This window comes from Vulpes lagopus, chromosome 7 (assembly GCF_018345385.1).
Source record: "Vulpes lagopus strain Blue_001 chromosome 7, ASM1834538v1, whole genome shotgun sequence".
NCBI lineage: Eukaryota > Metazoa > Chordata > Mammalia > Carnivora > Canidae > Vulpes > Vulpes lagopus.
Window position 1 is genome coordinate 76,685,596 of NC_054830.1, and position 21,713 is coordinate 76,707,308.

At 39.7% G+C, this 21,713-nt stretch overlaps 1 protein-coding gene across 2 annotated transcripts in view; it reads right to left on the reverse strand.

Moving 5' to 3' along the window:
• The window catches only part of TGFBR1 (transforming growth factor beta receptor 1), a 58,311-nt gene extending 36,910 nt beyond the window's left edge, over positions 1–21,401 (reverse strand). Inside the window, exon 1 of one of the 2 annotated variants that reach the window (XM_041762762.1) lies at positions 21,211–21,401. In XM_041762762.1, the coding sequence (XP_041618696.1) occupies positions 21,211–21,301 (91 nt within the window). In that variant the 5' untranslated portion in view covers positions 21,302–21,401. The remainder of the gene's footprint in view (positions 1–21,210) is intronic. The other variant, XM_041762763.1, reaches the window with a different exon arrangement.
• Positions 21,402–21,713: the final 312 nt, after the last annotated feature.

A 21,713-nucleotide genomic window follows, 5' to 3' on the forward strand; every position in this document is an offset into this window, starting at 1 on the left:
GCAGTTAAAAAGGAAGACAGGGATGAAGATTTCTCTCACCAAAGACTGAATTCCAATCTTTTCACCACTCTGAGTTGGCTGGTGATGACCCTTCTTTACTTTCCCCCTCCCATTACAGCACAATTATACTTTATAGAGAGAGTATTTCCAAATATTACAAATACGCATCAAAAGGCAGGTAAAGGACGTGCACAATGTCTCTTATTCAGTCTGCTTAGCTACTGTTAAAAACAGAAGATCTTACCAGTGCTGGCAAAGATGGAGGCAAAAGTGAGAAGTTCTAACAAACCCTTCTAGGTACTAATGGGAACCCCATTACAATCTAGTTTATATCTCCACTCCAGTTCTTCTGCCTTCCCTTCTGGCTGCTACTCCCAATACCATACCCTCTCTCAAGGAGGTTTGTCCTCTCTTTTCTCCCTGTTCCAGCTCTGGGGAAAGCATATGTATGTTCTCTACTTTTTAAAATATTATGCAAAAATCTGTAAACAAGGTTAAAACCCTGACCACCGACTAGTTTTGTTCAAACTAGTTGAACAAAGCACTCAGTGGTTCTCAACTCCACACCCTTAGGTAACCTGGCAGTAGTAATGTCAAAGTCGGCTTGTCAACACACCAAGTACCATACGTGAAAGTGAATTTTCTATAGTTTAGTCCAGATAACATTGTACTCTCAAATTGACAGCTTCAAAACAAAAATATGATTTATCCAGACATTTCTCAAGTAAGTCCAAGCACTTAAGAAACATTATTTCTGATTCAACATACAAAACTCCAATTTGGAAGACGAGGGGCAAGCCTAAATTCTCATTTGTTTTTCTACAACACCATCATTTCCTAGTCTCCTGAGCTCCATGGAATTAGCTGATAAAATGTTAACTGATATCAGAGAAAAGCACACTAAGAATAAGCTGTCTAAATGGCAAGATGAGACTAAATAGGGGCAAGTAATACAAAGGCTTTCATTTAGGTTCAAAATAAAATAAACTGCACAAGTACAAGATAAAGATTTGCTTAGCAGATTTGGGGAATCTGTTTAACAACAGATTTAAAAAGAGTCAACAGCATTTATTGGTAATTGTAGCCATGGTGATGGGGGAGACAGAACAACAGGGCACAGAATTCCCCAAATGCCCAAATAATAAGTAATCAGTAAGTGTTAGATGAACATCAATCTGCCATGTAAATATGAGTCAGAAAATCAAAGAATGAATTCAACAAAGTTTGATCTGAAAGGTATCCTAGCTGTGGAGACAACCACTCATTTCACAGTTATAGTGTCAATTTATCTTACTCCAATATTAAATCAAATCATAAGGTCCGGATGTGGTAAATACTGTTTCATGAAAATCATTTCCTAACTATAGCTCCTCTCTACAATGAACTGACTGGCTCAAAGAAATTATGACTTCTCTGTCATTAGAGATACTTAAGCAGAGGCTTAATGACCAATAGCCGGAATCTGTGAAGTAGAGAATCTGCTGCGCTAAGTAAAAGGTTGATCTAAAACTCTACAATTCTATTGTTTTGTTTCGTTTTGTCTTTAGCAGGCTCCAGGCCAGTCTGAGAGTCAGTGGGGCTTGAACTCACAACCCTGAAATCAAGACCTGAACTGAGAACAAGAGAGGGACACTTGGGACACCTGACTGGCTCAGCGGTTGAGCATCTGCCTTGGCTCAGGGCGTAACCCCGGTCCTGGGATTGAGTGCCACACTAGGCTCCCTGCATGGAGCCTGCTTCTCCCTCTGCCTGTGTCTCTGCCTGTCTCTGTGTCTCTTGTGAATAAATAAAATCAAATAAATAAAATAAAAAGGAGCGGGATACTTAAGTCACCAAAGGCCCCTCTCCAATTGTTTAAATAGTAATATTCCATAATTTTACAAGTTACATCAAATATTAAACATTCATGTTTTCATTTTTTGACTAATTAAACTTAAGTTGACATATCTTCAAGGTACGGAGATTACAACAGTGTATCTCATTTTATAATTGTTTGTTCATCTATTTCCTCCATTAAACTGTGAACTTCATTGGGTCAGGGTCTGGGTTAGTATTTACGAGTACTTTATGCACCTCTGCATTCCTAGATCCGGGCACACAGGAAAGGATTCAGTATGTTTCTTGAATAAACTCCCAGGAGTGTCTCTTTGGTATGTGGGTGGTTGCTACCACCAAGGTCCTCAATAAAATGGCCAGCCAAGCAAATTTTCTTTTATCCCTTACTACCTTCATTTTTGAAGTCCTTTTCCCATCTCTCAATGTTCTCCTTTCAAAAGTCCAAAATTCCCACTTAGGTACCTCCCTTGAGCCCATTTGATGTAAAATAACCCATTATCCAGAATAGCCTCCTCTTCTGTATAAAGGGAAGACAAACTGACACTTTCAAAATGACAAATGAACACACCCTCTGACCTAGAAGGAATGTAGCTTATAGATTAAACTTTACAGTGCCTTATGTACATGGTTATTAATTTCCTAAGAGTTTATACTAGATTGTTTCTAATCTTGCCTATGCATCTATCAGTAGGACACCAGTAAAATAACATGATGGTACCTATAAAATGGAAGACTGTACTATTAAAAGAAATTGACGTTTTCTATGTGTTAATGTAGACTGACCCCTAAGATGTATTAAGTAAAAATCTGCATAGTGCAGAACAGTGTATCTGATATAGTAGCATCTTGCTAAAAAGCAAAGGAAAGAAGGAAAATACACACATACACATAGTACAAAGTATCTGCCTAGAAATGAAATAGGTAATACTAGCTTCCAAAGAAGGGAACTGGGTACCAAGAAGATTGGGGTGGCAGGAGACTTTTTACTCTACAACCATTTGCACTTTTTGAATTTAGAAAAACGTGAGTGTATTAGATCTATTCAAAGTTACAAAAAAATTAAAAATGCCATGCCATGCTCCATCTCTAGCCCCTATACCATCTTCAAAACTCCAACTCAGGATATTTACTCTATGGAGTATAGACACTTCATGCCAATTTTAAAACCTGAAAGTTCTTTCTGGAAAACAATTTGCCAAGATATAGTAAGAGCCTTTAAAGTCTTTTTTTAAATCCATTAATTCTACTTCTTAGATTTTAGTCTAAAGAAATAACAGGAGATAAGAGCAGAGATATAAGCACATAGATGTTTGTTACAGTATTTTATGGTTGAAAACAATCTATATGAATGACAATATGGCAATGACAACATAAATTATGATACAATCATAAATGAAATACTATATAGGCATTAAAGCTGATATTTCAGAAGCATTTCTAAGGACAGGGAAATGATCATACTATTAAGACTATATACAATGTGATTATAATTTCATCGCTATAAAGTGATCATCTTGGTTTTTTTCCACGTCAACGAGTTGTGGGGGATATGTTGGTATACAGAGCAGATGTATGTACTGTGCCTTATCTTGGCCCCTAAAAAGAAATGAAGAAACTTTTATTTCTGATGGTTAAAGCTAAAACAATAACTAATTTCTCATTTTTCTCTAATCTAAATAAACTTTTATAGTTTGGGGAAATTGCTTAAGTTTTTGAACCTGTTTTCTAAATTTATAATAGCAATCTCAGAAGGTGAGGATTGAGATAATATATACAGAAATAAGAAGTATAGTACCTGGCACATAAAATGCTTAACAATTCATTTATGCACTCATTCAACAAGTATTAGTGCCTACTATGTGCCAGTCCCTGTCATACATGCTAGACAGAGAATCAGAGCAAATTTTTACACAACTCTAGAAGCCAACACTGACACACAATATATGATGTAAACAACGCGCACATAAATCAGCAAACATTCTCATTAGCTACCTCTGTCTCTCTCTCCATTCACTGATACCCATATAGAGTTTTTCAGCAATATGACTATGAACAGGATTAGGCCGAAGAATTTCAATGTAGTAGCATGAGATATACCTACAAGAAAGTATATTTTTAGTTCCAACCCAAATTAACAAAGTATTAGAACACATACAGTGTGCATATATCCCTAACTAATAAAAAAAACTAGGACTGTCTGCATGGCTCAGTTGGTTAAGTGTCTGCCTTCAGCTCAGGTCATGATCCCAGGGTCCTGGGATTGCACCCTATATCGGATTCTCTACTCAGTGGAGAGTCTGCTTCTCCCTTTCCCTCTCCTTCTCCTGTGATCTCTCTCACTCTCATTCTCTCTCAAATGAATAAACATAATCTAAAAAAAAAATCATAACTAGGGGCACCTGGGTGGCTTAGTCAGTTAACTGTCCAACTCTTGATCTCAGCTCAGGTCTTGATCTTGGGGTCATGAGTTCAAGCCCCCTATTGGGCTCCATGCTGGTAATGGAGCTGACTTTGGAAAAAAAATATGTAACTCATAAAATGTTCCTGCTAAGAGGAACCTGAAAATTACCTGATTCTAACCTCTATTTTACAGATGAGGAAACAGAAGTGCCCAAAGAGTTACATCAACATAATCTAGATAGATTCTAAAAGTACAAGGAAAAAAGGATTATTAGAAAATCAATGGTGGGGACGCCTGGGTTGCTCAGTGGTTAAACATCTGCCTTCAGCTCAGGGCGTGATCCTGGAGTCCAGGGATCGAGTCCCACACAGGGCTCCCTGCGTGGAGCCTGCTGCTTTTCCCCCTGCCTATGTCTCTGTCTCTTTCTCATGAATAAATAAATTTTTAAAAAAGAAAATCTATGGTGATCTCCCCCACATAGGACAAGATGCCTTTCCCTCTAGAGAGCAAGCGTGGCTGCAGGCGATGTGACTTGCACAGGTACTGAGGTACAGTGATGAACCTAAATGAAAGTAGCAAATCATTCTGAGCTAGAATGAAGTTGAAACAGAACTGAGGTAAGAGAAGGAAGTGGTAACCAACCACCAGCTGCCTTTGAATTAAAGGAAGAGGAGAGTCACACCTGGGCCTGCAAACAGCAAAAGGCCTACTGGAGCCATAGTGAAGAAACAACTGGTGGCACTGGTATGCAGTTCATAATTTTAGAAGCAAAGAATAAGGTTTGAACATCTTTTCCCAGAAAAGAACAGTGTATATAACCTTTGGGGGAACAAAGAACTCACCTCTAGGAGGACAAAGATACCTAGGATGAGACTCCTGCTCTCAAGCAGCTCACAATGTAAGGTGGAGAGCCAACATGTTATGGATAGAGGGTAATGCACACCAAGTGCTAAAAGAACAGAGAGAAGGGAGACTTCTCTCAAAGATGGTCTTCTCAAAAGCCCTTGAGGCTTACAGAAGGCTAAAGAAGAAAGCAAAGTCTTTCCAGGGAGATGCTTTGCAAAGATATTGTATAGATTCAGGAATAAGAGATTAAGCAGTTTAGGAAAATGTAAATAGATCATATAATCATGACATAAACAAAACCAAAAAAATTTTAAAAATTCAGCACCTATTCATGATAAAACACAAAAGTCACTATTCAAAAAAGTCATCAGCTTTTCTTAAACCAGCAATAAAAACAAAAATTCAAAAATATATAATTTACAAAAGCATCTGAAATCAAATACCTAGGAATAAATCTAATACTATGTTAAGACCTAACCTCTACAGGGAAAGCTTCAAAGCATTACTTATTTGACAGAAATTATGAAGGAAATAAAATAAAATTTACTTATTTATAAGTGGAGGAACATGCAAGACTCCTCACCAGAAGATTCAATACTATAAGATGTCAACATTCTGCAAAGTGATCTGTAGGTTTAACAAAATCAAATCAAAATCCTACAGCTGTATATGTGTGTGTGTGTGTGTGTGTGTGTGTGAATCCACAAGCTGATTCTAAAATCTATATGGAAAAATATCCCAAGAACAGTCAAAGCAATTTTGGAAAATAATGCTTTTGGAAGACCTACATTATAAGATATCAAGACCCATCATAATATAATAATTAAGACAGTGTAGCATTAGCAAAAGAATAGACCAAGGGAATAGAACAGAGATTCCAAAAACAGATTCTTACATATACAACTACTTGATTTATGATAACAGTGATGCTATAATGCAGTGGAAAAAGTAAGCTATACCAACAAATAGTGCTGGATCATCTGGGCATGCATATTTTTAAAATAATAATAATACACACACACACACACACACACACAGAGGAATATTACTCAGCCATAAAAAAGAATGAATCTTGCCAGTTGCAACAACATGGATGGAGCTAGAGAGTACTATGCTAAATGAAATAAGTCAGTTGGAGAAAGACAAATACCATATGATTTCACTCACATGTGGAATTTAAGAAAAAGAACAAATGAGCAAAGGGGGAAAAAAAACAGAGAGGTAAAGCAAGAAACAGTCTCTTAACTATAGAGAACCAACTAATGGTTACTACAGGGGTGGCAGGGATGGGAGATGGGCGAGATAGGGGATGGGGATTACGGACTGCACTTTTTTTTTTTTTTTTTTTCGGACTGCACTTTTTGTGATGAGCACCAGGTGCTGTATGTAAGTGTTGAACAAATAAATTTTAAACCTAAAAATTATTTTTTTAAAGATTTTATTTATTTATTCATGAGAGACACAGAGAGAGGCAGAGACACAGGCAGAGTTGGAGAAGCAGGCAGCCTGCCTGATGAGGAACTCAATCCCAGGACCCCAGGATCACGACCAGAGTCCAAAAGCATATGCTCAACCACTGAGCAACCCAATAGCCCCCTAAACCTGAAAACTCTTATTACACTATATGTTAACTAAATGGAATTTAAGTAAAACTTTAGAGAAAAAGAGATTATACTATATATTAACAAGCTATAACTAAAATTAAAATTTAAATTAAAAAAATATCTATTTCATCCCATAATGAAAAATCAACCCCAGATGGGTTGTACATCTCAGCATTAAAGGGTACAGCAAAAAGCCTTTTAGATGAAAATGTAGGAAACATTTCAAGACATTAGGTCCAGAAAGACTAATCAAATAGGATTCAAAAAGCCCTAATATTTAGGAGAAAATAACAGAATTTGGGCTATATTAAAATACATTAAAGTTTATTGAAAAGACACCATTCTCCTTTACCATTTTTCTATTCATGTCTTTTTCTTTTTTAGATTTATCAAATATTTGTCTATTTTAGTAATGTGCTTAAAAAGAACCAATTTGGTGTTTTATAAATCAAATCCATTTTTTAAAGTTTTTTCTAAATCCTTATTTTCTTTATATACTTAGTTGTTCCTTCTCCAGGTTGATTTGTACTTAGTTCCTTCTCTAGCTTGAAATTTTGTTTCCAAATTTCCCTTTAGGTGCTGCTTTAGCAAAACTCCCAGTAGTTTGGATATGTCGAGATCTTGTGTTGTTCATTTCTAAATGGTCTGTAATTACAACTGTAACTTCTTCTTTACCCCAGGGATTATTTACAAGAATTTTTATTTTTATTTTAAAATTTTTATTTTAAAATAAAATTTTTATTTTTATTTTAAAATTCTTATTTTATTTCCAAGCAGATATATTTATTTTGACTTTTTCTATTAGTTGTGAATTTCTAATTTGGGTATTCTTTGTAGACCTTCATATCATCAATTTTCTGGAAACTCAAGTAGTATTTTAAAAGAATACTGTTCAGGGGATCCCTGGGTGGCTCAGCGGTTTGGCGCCTGCCTTTGGCCCAGGGCGTGATCCTGGAGTCCCAGGACTGAGGCCCACATCAGGCTCCCTGCATGGAGCCTGCTTCTCCCTCTGCCTGTGTCTCTGCTTCTCTTTCTCTCTCTCTCTGTCTCTCATGAATAAATAAAATCTTAAAAATAAATAAATAAATAAATAAATAAATAAATAAAGTTAGTTCATTATTACAAAATTGGAATACATTAAATCTTTATTATGTTATTCAAATATTCTTGTCTTCACCTAGTGATTTTATCAATTTCTTCTTGTATTTTTAACAATTCTGGCCTTATATATTCTGACACTATTAGTTGCATAAAAATTCATGACGTCTTGAGAGATGGTACTTCATCAATATAAAATACACCTCTTTCTTCCATTTAATGTTTTTGTAGCTTGAATTTCATCAGGTATTCACCTTTTTGGGGTCAGATGTGCTTTTTTTATTCTACTATTTTTTTTTAAGATTTTATTTATTTATTCATGAGACGCAGAGAGAGAGAGAGAGAGAGAGAGAGAGGCCGAGACATAGGCAGAGGGAGAAGCAGGCTCCATACAGGGAGCCCAATGTGGGACTCGATCCCAGGACTCTGGGATCACACCCTGAGCCAAAGGCAAACGCTTAACTGCTGCTGAGCCACCCAGGTTTTAGCTAAATTCATTAAGTTTTTGCTTTGAAAAGGGATGGGAATGACATAATAGTAGAATAGCCATCCTTATTCTACTATTTTCAATATTTTTATGTCATTTTAGATGTCTTTTGAAAAAAAAAAACAGCTAAGTTTGCGTGTCTCTGCGTGCATATTAATCCAACCTAAGAATCTGACTTTTCAACAGGGAAATTCAACTCTTCATATTCAATTAAGTATTTATGGACTTATGACTGCCATATATTTACCATTAACTTTTTTAACTTAGGTTTTATTTTTATTAAATTTATTTATGTATAGAGTTAAGGTATCAAATAGTTCTACAAGACTGTTACCAAGCCTAACAAAAAAAAGATAGCAGCTCCCCAACACCCACCCCTTCCTATTTCCTGCTCCACAGAAGCAATCACACTTTATACTTCATTGAGTTTCTTGGTATTTAGCTTTATGTCATTCCCATCCCTTTTCAAAGCAAAAACTTAATGAATTTAGCTAAAAGCAGGATGGTAGAGACACTGCTGGAAATTTCAGACTTCGTGAACCACACATATAGTTACCACAATTATAGTTAATTTCTTGAGTTCTCCAGTCTGAAATGTTCATCTTCCTTGTCAAACAAAATGTCAAAGCAAGCAATTCAATTCTGGTTGCAGTCTCCTAGAGGAAAATAGCTAAATTAAAACAAGCAAAGACAGGAATGCCCAGCCAAAATGGCGGAACTGTTACAGTATTTTACAATGCTCTTGCTTTTATAATATTTTATATTATTTCTTTTTTAAGATTTTATTTATTTATTCATGAGAGACACAGGGAGAGAGGCAGAGACATAGGCAGAGGGAGAAGCAGGTTCCTCACAGGGAGCCTGATGCGGGACCCAATCCGGGGAGTCCAGGATCACATCTAGAGCCGGAGGCAGACACTCAACTGCTGAGCCACCCAGGCGCCCCTTATATTATTTCTAATCATTAAATCCATGATCTCTTTTGGGGCATGAGGATGTAAGCATCTAGTGTTGTCTGAGCTCCTTTCAGAAGAACCAAAGTTTTCAGACATCATGATACAAACATTCAGAGGCTTAGTACTGTGAATATGGGTTTCAAATTGCTGTTAGCATTGATGCTACCTAGCATTTCGGTTACTGAAGAAGACCTCTAGCAGGGAGTTGGTTATTAAAACACAAGGGCCTGCCAGGGCTTGATGTTATTTAGTCTTCGGAAAACTGAAGATAACAACATAGAATTATGCTATATAGAATTATTCAGCATATGTACAGAATTAATGACATCTATTTAGAAGTCAAAAATTACTAGGCCTTAGCTCTGGTTTAGAATGGTTCATAGGTGATTACACCCATTTACTCCATGATACTTTTTCTCCAGTTCCAGGATCTCCAAGCTAAATTAGATGCAAGCACCCACTTGCTTAGAACAGTTATTTCCTTAGGGCACACCCCCTGTTTGCAATGCCCCAGCTAATAGTGAGTCTGTTGCTCCTGGAAGAATATCCCCTAAGGTTTCTGCCTGACTCCTAAATTCAAATTTATTGGAATTCCTCCTTCTTTCCTCTTTTCCTCCTATAAGGCAAGGGAAAGCTAGATCTGACAAATGATCAATGAGAAAGGGTGGAAAGTCCCTAGCTAAAAGAATATGTGGCCTTGTTTTCTGTTTGTTTGTTTGTTTGTTTGTTTTTAAAGAATAAAGTGGAAGAAACAATTGTGATCTTGGAAGAAAGACTACATGAGAGCAGAGAGACTCCAACTTATAAATGCATTATAAATAAGGAAGAGGAACAAAAAGTTAAAATTTACCTTGGAAAGGTAAAAGCGAAACAATGGGGAAAAAATAGAGCATTTGTTCATAGGAAAGTGATCTACAGTGATAATTGTGTTAATTGGCTTGTTTGTTGGTAATTAGGGAATTTCAAATTTGCAATGCATAACTATCCTTTGTAATTAAAGAGAGAGAGAGAGAGAAGAAAGAAAAGAAAAAGTCAAGACAGATCTGTGGTTCTTGATCCTTGAAGAATGCCAAAAAAAAGGGGGGGGGGCCTAGAATGTGTATCCCAAGGTGCTGAACCCTGGTTATTTTATTTCCTTTGGCTTTAACAAGTACTGCTGGTTTGTCTATATTTAGAGAGATCAGTAACAAACACACATCTGGGATGAGGAGATACTATAGATTTTTTTCAATTATCCTCCACCAACTTTCTATTATGAAGATTTTCAAACAAAACTGACAACTGTGAACACCTATATACCCACCACTTAAATTCTGTAATTGTTACTATCTTGCTATATTGATTTTATTATCATTACTTATCCATCTGTTAAGGGTCTGATTTGATAGCATTTAAAAAGATCTTCCCCAAATTTAGGCAATTAAAAAAAAAAAATTCTCCCTAAGAGACTTGGGTCAGAAATGGGATGCTAAGTGAAGTTCTAAGGAGGAAGCTGGATTCCTGTTCAGTCAGTAGCTGAATTATTATCCTGAAATTATCCTGATTATCCCGAAATACCACAAACCTTCTGAAACCGTTTCCTCATCTGTAAAATAAAGCGAGACAAAATGATAATCATGATCCCCTTAGTTACAATCCTTTCTAGCCTAAAATTGTATGAAAAGCAATTTTCTTAATAACTGCCATTTACTTTTTCTGTGTTTTCTGTGTGGCAGGAAGTATGGTATAATCTCATTTAATCTTCACAGGTCCCTTAAATTTTTGAAATACCACATTCATGAAGACTACCGACTGTTTTTAGTAGCACATAGCCACTCTGACCTATTTCTAGTTGCACTTCCCCTTCACATTTTCAGTATGTTTTACTAGCATCAATTTTGTACTCTTTGGTGGAACTAGCTGGAACCAGCACACAGAAATTATCTTTGCTCACTGAGACAAACACAAGTAAACTCCAACCCCTGGTTTGTAATTTTTTTTCCAAATGTAAAATGAGATAAAACAGCTAAAAGTACTTTAACTTGTTTATTTTGGTAAAATAATTACATATAATTATTGTTGAAGGAAATCTACAATACACAATCTTGGTGTTTTTATTTAAATCTGTTGCACATTGAATAACAAAATTAAAATGTCAGTTTTTCAATTGGAGAAAGTACTCAAATCAACAGCCATGTGCTAAACAAAGAGACTCAATTAGAGCACATTATGGTTCGATTTGGGAATGAATATATCAAAGAGAAAAAAAAAACAACAAAGACCATACATATATTGTCTGTGTGTGTTTTATAAATGAAAAGCCACCACGACTTTCTATCTCAATATGCCTCTTCAGACTTAACTATCTCCTCCATGTTCATTGCTCTCAAATATATATATTAGTCTTCACTTCTAGTAGAAAAAGCCATTTGTTTTTACTTATTTCCAAGGGAGCTATTTGTATTTCAATGCATATTTAAAGATCTTATATTGTAGAAATGTAACAGGATGCCTGCACAAGGTGTCCCAGAACTATAAATACACACTATTATGTAATCAGTGAGGTTCACACCTAGGAAGTCTGGATGGAATGGTTATCCTGAAGCAAATGAACAAAAATAAGAAGGTTTAGCTCTGTTGATTGGAAGGAAACACTGGAACTGCAGAATAAGAAAGGAAAGTGAATCTACTCAAGTCACAGAGATGATAAACCCAAACTCTTCACTTGATTTCCTATGCCCCTTAAACAAAGATTTCAATAATAGATTCTGCTCAAGAGCAGGGAGAAACTTGTTTTTCCCAATGAAATCAGCATGTCTCTAACCAAAGAATATCTTTCATGGTAACATATGTGGGTATTTTCTATATGAATATTGGGGTTACTATGCAACCTCCATGTGTAGGGACACACTCTCTGAATAAGTGTTGTCTCTGAAAGGAAGTCATCGTTCTCAACATCCATCACCCAGAAAGGAGGCAGCTCTTCAAACAGGAAACCCAAGCAAAGACACTCTCTGGACCTTGCTGTTTTGGTCCCGTTTGAAGAAAGATAAATGCCTAGCTCTATTCACTTCTGGTGGCAGCACTCAGATAATGTCTGCCAAATGGAGACAGGCCAAAAGATAAGGACATGAGGAAAATGTCTTTGTAAGCCAGCTTGAACAGTTTCATGTTGCTTTCTCTATTCATTATCCTCCAGCTTTTAGCAAAGCTTGATTTAAACGCTGCAGCCCTACATCAGCTGTTCCACTGGCATTAGGGTAAGACTAGTGTGTCCATACTTGGATCACAGCCTTAGCATGGAGAAGAAAAATGGTAGCACACACCTCAATACATGTTGAAGAGGAAGCCTGAGAACAAGAGTCAGGGCTGAGGGCCAGCAACCCCTTACCACTTGGAGATTCTCCCTGCACTGCATCTTTGTGTCTGGGGCTCTTTATTATTAAAGAAGGTGGCAGCCTCTCATGAATGCTCAATAACAGGCAACGAGATGCAAACTATCAGGTTCCCTTATTGTTCTCACTGCCTGAAAACTCAGAGCTGACTATTGTGTTCAACTACAAAAGCTTTCCTCAGCTAGAAGTTATGGATAATTGTTCTTTCTTTTCCCCTTTTATTTATTGGTTCTTATCTTTCTGATCATTAGTTCTGGTCTTACTGCATATATTTTTATTTCAAGTTTCCCAAATCGTTTCCTGGAAAACAGCCAGAGTACACAAGCCAATCAGTGAATAAATTTTTCCCATATAATAAGAAAGTTACGAAACAGTGCTCATCTCAGTCAAAGCTCTGAATGCTAGGGAGGTTGACAGCTGTATGCTGGTCTCTCTTCTACCTTATCCAGGAACCAGAGCAGATTCCCAAGAGGTCAAAGAGAGCCTGAAGGCTAATGTCCGTACAATCTGAAGATCACAAATCATTCTGAATACATACTTCTTTAGGGATGGAGGGGGCAGAGGGAACAAAGCATGGACCTGCAATCCAGGAGAGAATATCTCAGTGAACTGAGCAAGGTTCCAGGTCTAAGCTAGGAGTTCAGGGTCAAATACTTCACTTAAGGTGGCTTTTTAGGGCACCAGAATAAAAAGAGAGAATGAGGTGTAAGGCAAATGTTGATTGCTGCTTCTCTGCCTAAGATTCTCTTCCATTTCTAACCATGCTGCTGCCCACTGAACAAGTCCACTTGGCTATGCTACTTTTACCTCAAACTCAACATGTTCAAACCAGATTTCATTTCCCCTCAATCTTTCTCTCACCTAATTCATTACTAGTTAAAGGCATTATCCAGGTGTAAAAATCCTGGTCATTCTTTTTTGATTTCATGCAATCCTTAATTTTTGTACTTCAGCTTTCTATGACTAAGATCTACTGGCATTCAACAAATATTTACTGACTGCCTATGATGCACCAGGCACTTTCTTTGCACTTTAAACTGCTGAACAAAACAAAAATATTCATTATCACAGAGCTTATATTCTAGTAGGAAGGAGAAAACAAAGTAAATAAGTAAATATAGGTAAGTTAATACAGGATTTCAGAAGGTAATAAATGCTACAAAAAAGAAAAAGTAGAGGGAGATAATGGCAATTTTTAAAAAGGTGGTCAGAGCAAGCATCATTGAGAAAAAGGTAACATTTGAGCAAAGATGTGGAAGAGGTGAGGGAGGAGGCTGTGCAGGAATGTAGGGAAGAGCAGAGAGGCAAAAGGACAGCCATGCAAAGGTCCTATTACCAGCTCCTCCGATTTCGTTGAAATGTCATAGAATCATCCTTCCACTCCATTCCCAATGCCATCATACAAATTCCAAAGTCTCCTAGGTAATCACCCTGCTCCGTTTCCTATGTGATGCAGTTAGATATTCATTTTGCAAATTAAAACCATTAACCTGATTTTTAAGGCTCATAATTCTTTGAATCCACCCTTTACATCATGAACTTCATTATTATTTCACTATTTCAGGAACTCTGCCCCTCATCCACTCTAAACTCTATCCATCCCTCAAAGCAGGACATCAATTCTTACCACTTCTATAAAGTAGTGCCTGTGGTTGCTATTATTGAATCTGAATTATTATTTCCCAAGCATCCTATTTCTTGGAAGCAAGTCAGCCTCTTTCTCTACTTCCCATTGTTTGGTCATTTCTTTGTTAAGTAATTTGTTAAGATTAAATGAGCTTGGGGGTTCCTCGGTGGCTTACTGGTTGAACATGTCCTTTGGCTCAGGGCATGATCCCAGAGTCCTGGGATCGAGTCCCGCATCAGGCTCCCCGCAGGGAGTCTGATTCTCCCTCTGCCTATATCTCTGCTTCCCTCTGTGTGTCTCTTGTGAATAAGTAAATAAAATCTTTAAAAAAAAAAAAAAAAGATTAAATGAGCTATTTCTTCTACAAAGCTGAAGATCTTTGCCAACTTAAAAATACTTTTATCACATTTGATAAACTACTGAAAGAAACAGAATGATTAAAAAATGGTGTTATCATATTAAGAAATGCATGGGGGTGGGTAGAATAAGCCAAAGTGTTCATGGTGGACAGTGATAGCTTTTTTCTTTTCTCTAACTCAAATTTTCAGCTACTTTCAGGTCTGTGCTTAGGTTACTTTGAGAAACAAAGACCTTGCTATGAAAATATATAAATCAATACAAATAGTGAGTAATCAACTGTCATTAGACTCATCAGAGAAATTCAAATTACCTTAAAATATAATTCAAAGACTGCAAGCATCTGAATAACCTGAGGTTGTGAAGAGGCAAACTATAATTAAAACAAGCTGAAGCAAATTCTCATGGCTAAAAAAAAAAAAAGAAGAAAAAGCCTTCCTCATGAAATGACCAAAACAAGATATTTACTATATATGAAAGCAGCATGATGTACAGGAAAGATTACACCCTCTGAAATGCTCAGGTAAAGGTTCCACCATTTATTAACATCATGACCTAAGTTTCATGGTCTGTAAAATGGAAACAGAGAAGCTTTTTTTTTTTTTTTTTTACAAATTTCATTAGATACAAACGAAATTCCAAGTTGAACAAAAATCCTGTTAATCCTTGCTTACCCAAGCAGATGGAGTTAATGGTAATGCACAATCATTCACACTTTGGTGGTTAGACTATTGTTAGTCTACAGACCTCTATTCTATCTGAAGCAGTCTTTTAAAATAATATATTTACGATTAAAAGATGAAAGAATATTAACATCTTTGGGTAGCATCTAAGAGAGTTGAAAAGAATCTTAGGTTAGAACCAAGGTCATCAAACCTATCTTTTGAGCACTGGTCACCTGGACCTAGTAACAAATGGACTATAAAAAAATCTTTGGGGGGATCCCTGAGTGGCTCAGCAGGTTTGGTGCCTGCCTTCAGCCAGGGGCGTGGTCCTGGAGTCCTGGGATTGAGTCCCACATAGGGCTCCCTGCATGGAGCCTGCTTCTCCCTCTGCCTGTGTGTCTCTGCCTCTCTCGCTCTCTGTGTCTCAAATGAATGAATGAATGAATGAATGAATGAATGAATAAATAAATAAATAAATAAATAAATAAATAAATATTAAAAATCTTTTGGAATGGGATGTCTTGGTTCCACATTCGGTTGAGAAACAGACTCCCAGTTTCAGCTCAGGTCATGATCTCCAGGTTGTGAGATGGAGCCCCATAAGGGCTGAATGAGGAGTCTGCTTGGTATCCTTCATGTTTGTGCTCTTTCACTTGCTCTCTCTAAAATAAATAAACTTTCAAAAAAAAATATTTTCAAAATTAAATGGTACATAAGAAGATTTTTGTACTATTATGCAACTACCATCCAGGGTTGGTTATGAGAATTAAATGAGACAAGGCAGACAGAATAATGATTTTATTTATTCATTTATTTGAGAGAGAGAGAGAGAAAATGAGAGTATGAGTGCAAGAAAGGGGAAGGGCAGCAGGGGGAGGGAAAGAGAATCCCAAGCAGACTCTGCACTTAGTGTCGAGCCCTACACAGTGCTCGTGCTTGTTCTCACAACCTGGACATCATGACCGGCGCCCAAACCAAGAGTCAAGGCTTAACCCACAGAGCCACCCAAGCACCCCTGGCACATTCTTATAACACATTTTTTTCAGATTGATAAAAAATGGTACGTGGATCACTGAATGTTCAAGAAATGTCAAAGTGACCTGTGGGTATCCCCTGCAAGTCCTATTTTTTTTTTTGTTAGAAATCATTTTTTATAATGTGTATTCTTGGAATGCCAAAATAAGGGACTAGCTTTACAAAAGGCCAGATCTGACTTATAAAATTGGACCCATACAAATTGAATCCAGACTTACTTACTCCACTCTCACTCTTCATTGTGTTTGAGAAAGTGTTTAAGGCAAAAAGCCTTATCCATAGGCTTTAGTGCATATCAAAAAAGGATAACCATAAGAAACCCACCTGCATCATCTGAGCCCAAACTAGATCTATTCCAAAGTAGCAACAAGTCTTAATGTTTACGAATAATGCTTGGGTTTGATATTGAGGAAATTCAGTTAAGAAAGGCATTAATCTATCATAAGCATTGGAGTTAGGCTGGGTCAAGATAGATAGATCATAATTTTTAAGAAAATTCCAAAAGTTTTCTCAAGCTAATTCTATGGGACAAAGCATGAAAAATCCCTGAGAAACATGCCAGCATCTGCCCTCACTCAATTCCAGAAGCAGGAAGCAAAGATGTGACCCAATCACATGATAATAAACCACAGCCCATCTGTTCAGAGAACTTGTATTATGTAAACCACAACCAAGAAAGAACAGCAAAAGGCAGGCTGTTTGTTGACATGAGCAGGGGGCTCTGTGATTTGAAGAGACATGTTCTCACATCAAAAGGGCCATCCATAAAATAATGGCACTTTCAAAACCGACGTCATTAGAAATGAACATATCTGATGCACTACAAAGGTACTACCAGAATGGTGTTGGGTTCAGATTAAATGTTTCAACGGGCCTAGAAGAATTTTTCAGCAAAGGTCTTCTCCACATAAGCAGCCCTCCCCAGAGGAACAGATTTATCTCCCACTCAATTACTTTGATCATGTCAATTCCCTATTTAATTTCAACAACAAAGTACATCATCTAAAATTCTAAATCTAGACCATGTAACTGTAAGGCCTTTAACTGCATCCATTTTAACTAAACCCCAAACAGTTTCACCGTCTTACAAACTACTAAATAAAGCCTCCTCTTCTCAATCAATAAGCTCTATATCAGGTCTTTTAATCAGCAATATAAAAAAGACATTGACTTTCTCTTGAGGACGTTTTAACCACCACCACCACCACTACCACAACCACCCCCACCCCCCCACCCCCGCCCACAGTACATCAGAAGTCACTTTTCATAAGTTCTGTGAAATTCAAGATAACTTCACTTAGGTAAGTCACTCCATTAACCCTCCCCCCTCCAAGTCCTTCACATTTTTTAAAGAGCACAAGACTTGGAATGAGATAAATTCTTGTCTTAGTTCTGCTTGACCCTGAGAAATTCACCTAACCCCTGATGTCATTTTTTTCCCTTGTAAACTGAAGTGACTTAGAACTTTCACCATTAGAATGTCTACCCCTGGCAGGCAGCCCATAGTATTTTCCCCTTATTCATCCCACTTAGGTTACCTTTCTATTTTGTTTCTTGTCATGTATTACAGAGCTTTCAGAACTGGGGTAAAGAAACAGTGGTTAATATACATCCAAAACCCATACTATATAGAATTAGGAACTTAACTCTAAAGAGGAACTTGCCAGCCAATCAATAAAAGTTTTGGTTCCTGCCCTAGAGTAGGCCTCAGGACAGCTTACCACTCATCAAATCCCACTCTCTGCCCATTTGAATTCGAGCTACCTTCAAAGTCAGTTTAAATCCTAAAGTCCCAGAAAGCCTCGCCCAATCACTTCAGCCTATATTAATCATTTCCCTCTTGGACTGCTCATGCCTCCCTGTAAGGGTGATCTTAAAAATATTTAACAACTGGCTCCACATTGCTACCAGCCAACCAGAAAGGATGTTTGATCAATCAAAATACACATAGCCCAGTGGAAATTGCTGGTTGAACATTAGTCCTACCTATTATTATCAATACAAAATAGCAACCTCAAACTGGAATACAACTTTCTCATTTGATCTTTAAGATCTCATGAATTAGGAAAAGTAGGTATCATCCAGATTTTCTGCATAACTAGAAGTGAAGTTGGGACTAATAACCAAATCGAATAACCAATTGTATCTTTCATCATATTATACAATTTTCCCATATTACATACATGGAATTGTCAATTAATATTGCATAAACTGCACTTATATAAAGCAGTATAAATACTCAAGGAATGCTCAGTCAAATGGAATTCCTTTAATCAAGAGCATTTAAGCAAACAATATAAAACACAGCGCTAGGCTCTGAAAGTATAAAGGAAATAAAAGGCATAACCTTTGCCCTCTGGGTACCATTCCAAAGTACAGGTAAATAACAGTGCGAGATGGTAGAAATAAACAATACAAACAACAATACAAACTGTAAGCGCTATACATACAGTTCAGGGAAATAAAGAGTTCAGGAACTAAACCAGTACATGAAGCCAAAACTGAGAACTTCTCACTCCCAAAAGGGGCAAAAGGAAGTATGTTGTTAGAAGGCTAAAAAGTCAGGAGTCAGTGGAAAAACAGAAATCGCTGGAACTGGAGGTTTAGAGTAATAATAAGAAGTGAGATTTTTGGTTGAATACTCAGAAATGGCCCTAATCATAAGCCTCAAGTGTTGCTGAATACAAATGGAAACTCTTATAAACCCTTTGTGAGAATGGCTGTGGAAGATTAGTTTGGCCATAACCTATAGAAAAGTCTAGATGAGAGAAACTGGAAAGCAAACAGATTCAAGGGATAACAGGACACTAAACTGATGGCTGTATACAAAGAAAGGAAGAGACATTCAAGAGGCATTGAAATAAAGAAGAGTTGGGCTCTACGCATGTTATCAAAGAAAAAACTTACATGACGTAAGAAAGGAAACCAGATTCTCACAGGAGATATCCATGTAGACATCTGGTACGGTACTAATCTGTGTACTAAGGCCAGAGAACCAATTTCTCCAGAGAAATCTGTGTTAGAGAAGCTGGTCAGAGGGAAACAAAACCGATACCCAGACAATAAGGAACAACTGCAAGGTCTTAAAAAGGAAGGCAAATTATAAATTTAAAATTGCACTTGACCTTCTTTAGAATATATGAATGATCAACATCAACATAACCAGCAAATGTGGGCAGGCCAGTTGAGGTAATGTAGGCTTAAGAATAACAGCACCTGGATCAACTCTGTATTGTATACATGCCACTGTAGTCTGTAAGCTCCTCCCCAGCATGGGCTGAGCAATGTTCTATGCATCAATTAAGTCCAACACTGTTCCTTGAATACAGGAACACTTAGCGTGCTAGGCTACAAAGAGGGAACTATGCTATTCTAGTTAGCAGTGGTGTAGAAATGCTACTTTTGCTTGATACACGAACTACTGATTCTCCCACCTGCCCCTAATATAGTTTGCCCCCACTCCCTAGGCCAATGTCAAAAATCCACGGTTTCCTCTAACCCAGGCCTAGTATGAAGGGACTCCAGGAATGTACTGGGAAGTCAACCTCATTTTCATATTGTGAGGGTAAAATCAAAAAGTGAACAGTAAAGACCAACTGCTCATTAGTGAACGTGAAAAGAAACACGGGTTGTGCCAGACGAGTATATACATTAAGGTGTATAGGTTTTGGAAACACTGGCCTCTGGGTGCAAATCCTAACTCCAGTCCTTAGTCATGGAGTACTTAACCTGTTCGAAGCTCAGTCTTCTCATCTATAAAATGGGGCAAATGCCACTGGGAGGGTTTCACGGTCAGCATTAGATAACGCACTTTGGTGTACTTCACGCATCTACACCATGGTAAAGCTCTTCACAGACAGTAGCTAGTGGCAGTCTCATTCTTGGAGTTCTTTGTTTTTTAAACATTTGGTATTCAATTTTAGAAACAGAAATGTACTTTCACTGTAATTTAGTTTCTCACACTGAGGATCTATATTTTAGTTTCTAGTATTTTAGTCTGGATGCTAACGGTTTTTCTCTCTCCCACGGAGGTTGGTCATGACACCACGTACCCCATCCTGATTTAACCTTTTTGGAAAACGGAGCAAACGTTCTCCCTGGAAAACCAACCGCTCGGAGGGACTCCTGATTCGAAACTACTTGTCACTCGAGAAAAGGAACATCACCGGCGACGTTCCTTCGAGGAAATAAAAGCGTTCGATCAATCCGGAGAGTCCTTCCCATTCAAACGTTCCGAACCCCGCAGAGTGAGCAAAACGTTCAAGTTTCTACTACGAAAAACAGTCTGTAGCCTCCTGGTTACTGGATGCACTTCAACGCGCCCCAACGCACGGAAGAAACGTTCCGCACATCTTCGTGCCGCCTCCTCCTCACACAAAGCTTGGAGGCTCCCCTTCCGAAGCCACCCCGGCTGGAAAAGGAGCCGCTCGGGGGAGGGGGGCGGCGGCCCTGTGACCCCGGGGTCCCCACCGCACACCGCCCCCCCGCCGCTCCCCCACCGCGCCCCCTCCCGCTCGGGGCGGGCGCCCCGCCTCCGCCAGGCCCGGCCAGACAGACGCACACCCCCGGGCGCTCGGCCCGCGCCCCCTCGCTCCTCGGAAGGCAGCCCGGGCCGCCGAGCGCTCCGCCCCGTCGACGCCGCCCCCCCCGCGGCGGGGAGCCGGGAGCAGGGGCGACCGCCGGCGGCCGGGCACGTCCACTCGCGCTCGGACACACGCCCCCGCCCCGCCCCGCCCCGCCCGCGCTCCTCGCCCGCGTCTCGCGTGGCGGCCGCCAGGCCAGCCCGGCCCCGGCCCCGGCCCCGCGCCGCCACCTGCGCCCCCGGCCCCGCGCCATGTTTGAGAAAGAGAGGGAGCGAGCCAGAGGCCGGGCCCGGCCCGCGCGCCCCGCAGCCGCCCGCCAGCCCCGCCGCGCCGCCGCTCACCCGTCGCCCCCGGGACCAGCGTCGCCGCCGCCGCCGCCGCCAGCACGAGGAGGAGCAGCCGCGGGCGCGGAGCAGCGGCCGCCGCCCCCATGGTCCCGCCGCCACCGCCTGTGGCCCGGTCCGGCCCGGCCGCCGCCTCGCCTCAGCAAGCCTCGCCTCGCCCCACCTCCCGCCGCCGCGGCGGCCTCGCTCCGGCCCTTTGTAACTGCTCCGGGGCTGCGCGGCCATTGGCTGCCGGGCTCCCGCCGGCCCCGCCTCCCGGCGCTCCGCGAGCGGCCGAGCGGGACCCAGCCCGGAGCCCCGCCCCCCGGCCCGCCGGACAGCCAATCCGCAGCCGCGGGCGCCGGCCTCTGGCCACGCCCCCAGGCTCCCCGGGGGCCGTGCTGCCAGACCCCGGCCCCAGCCAGAGCCGCCCCCGGCTCGGAGGAGGCCGGGGCGGGGGCGGGGTGTGGGGCGCCCGGGCCTGGGCCAGCCTCCGGCCGCGGACGCCTGGGGTCGCGCCA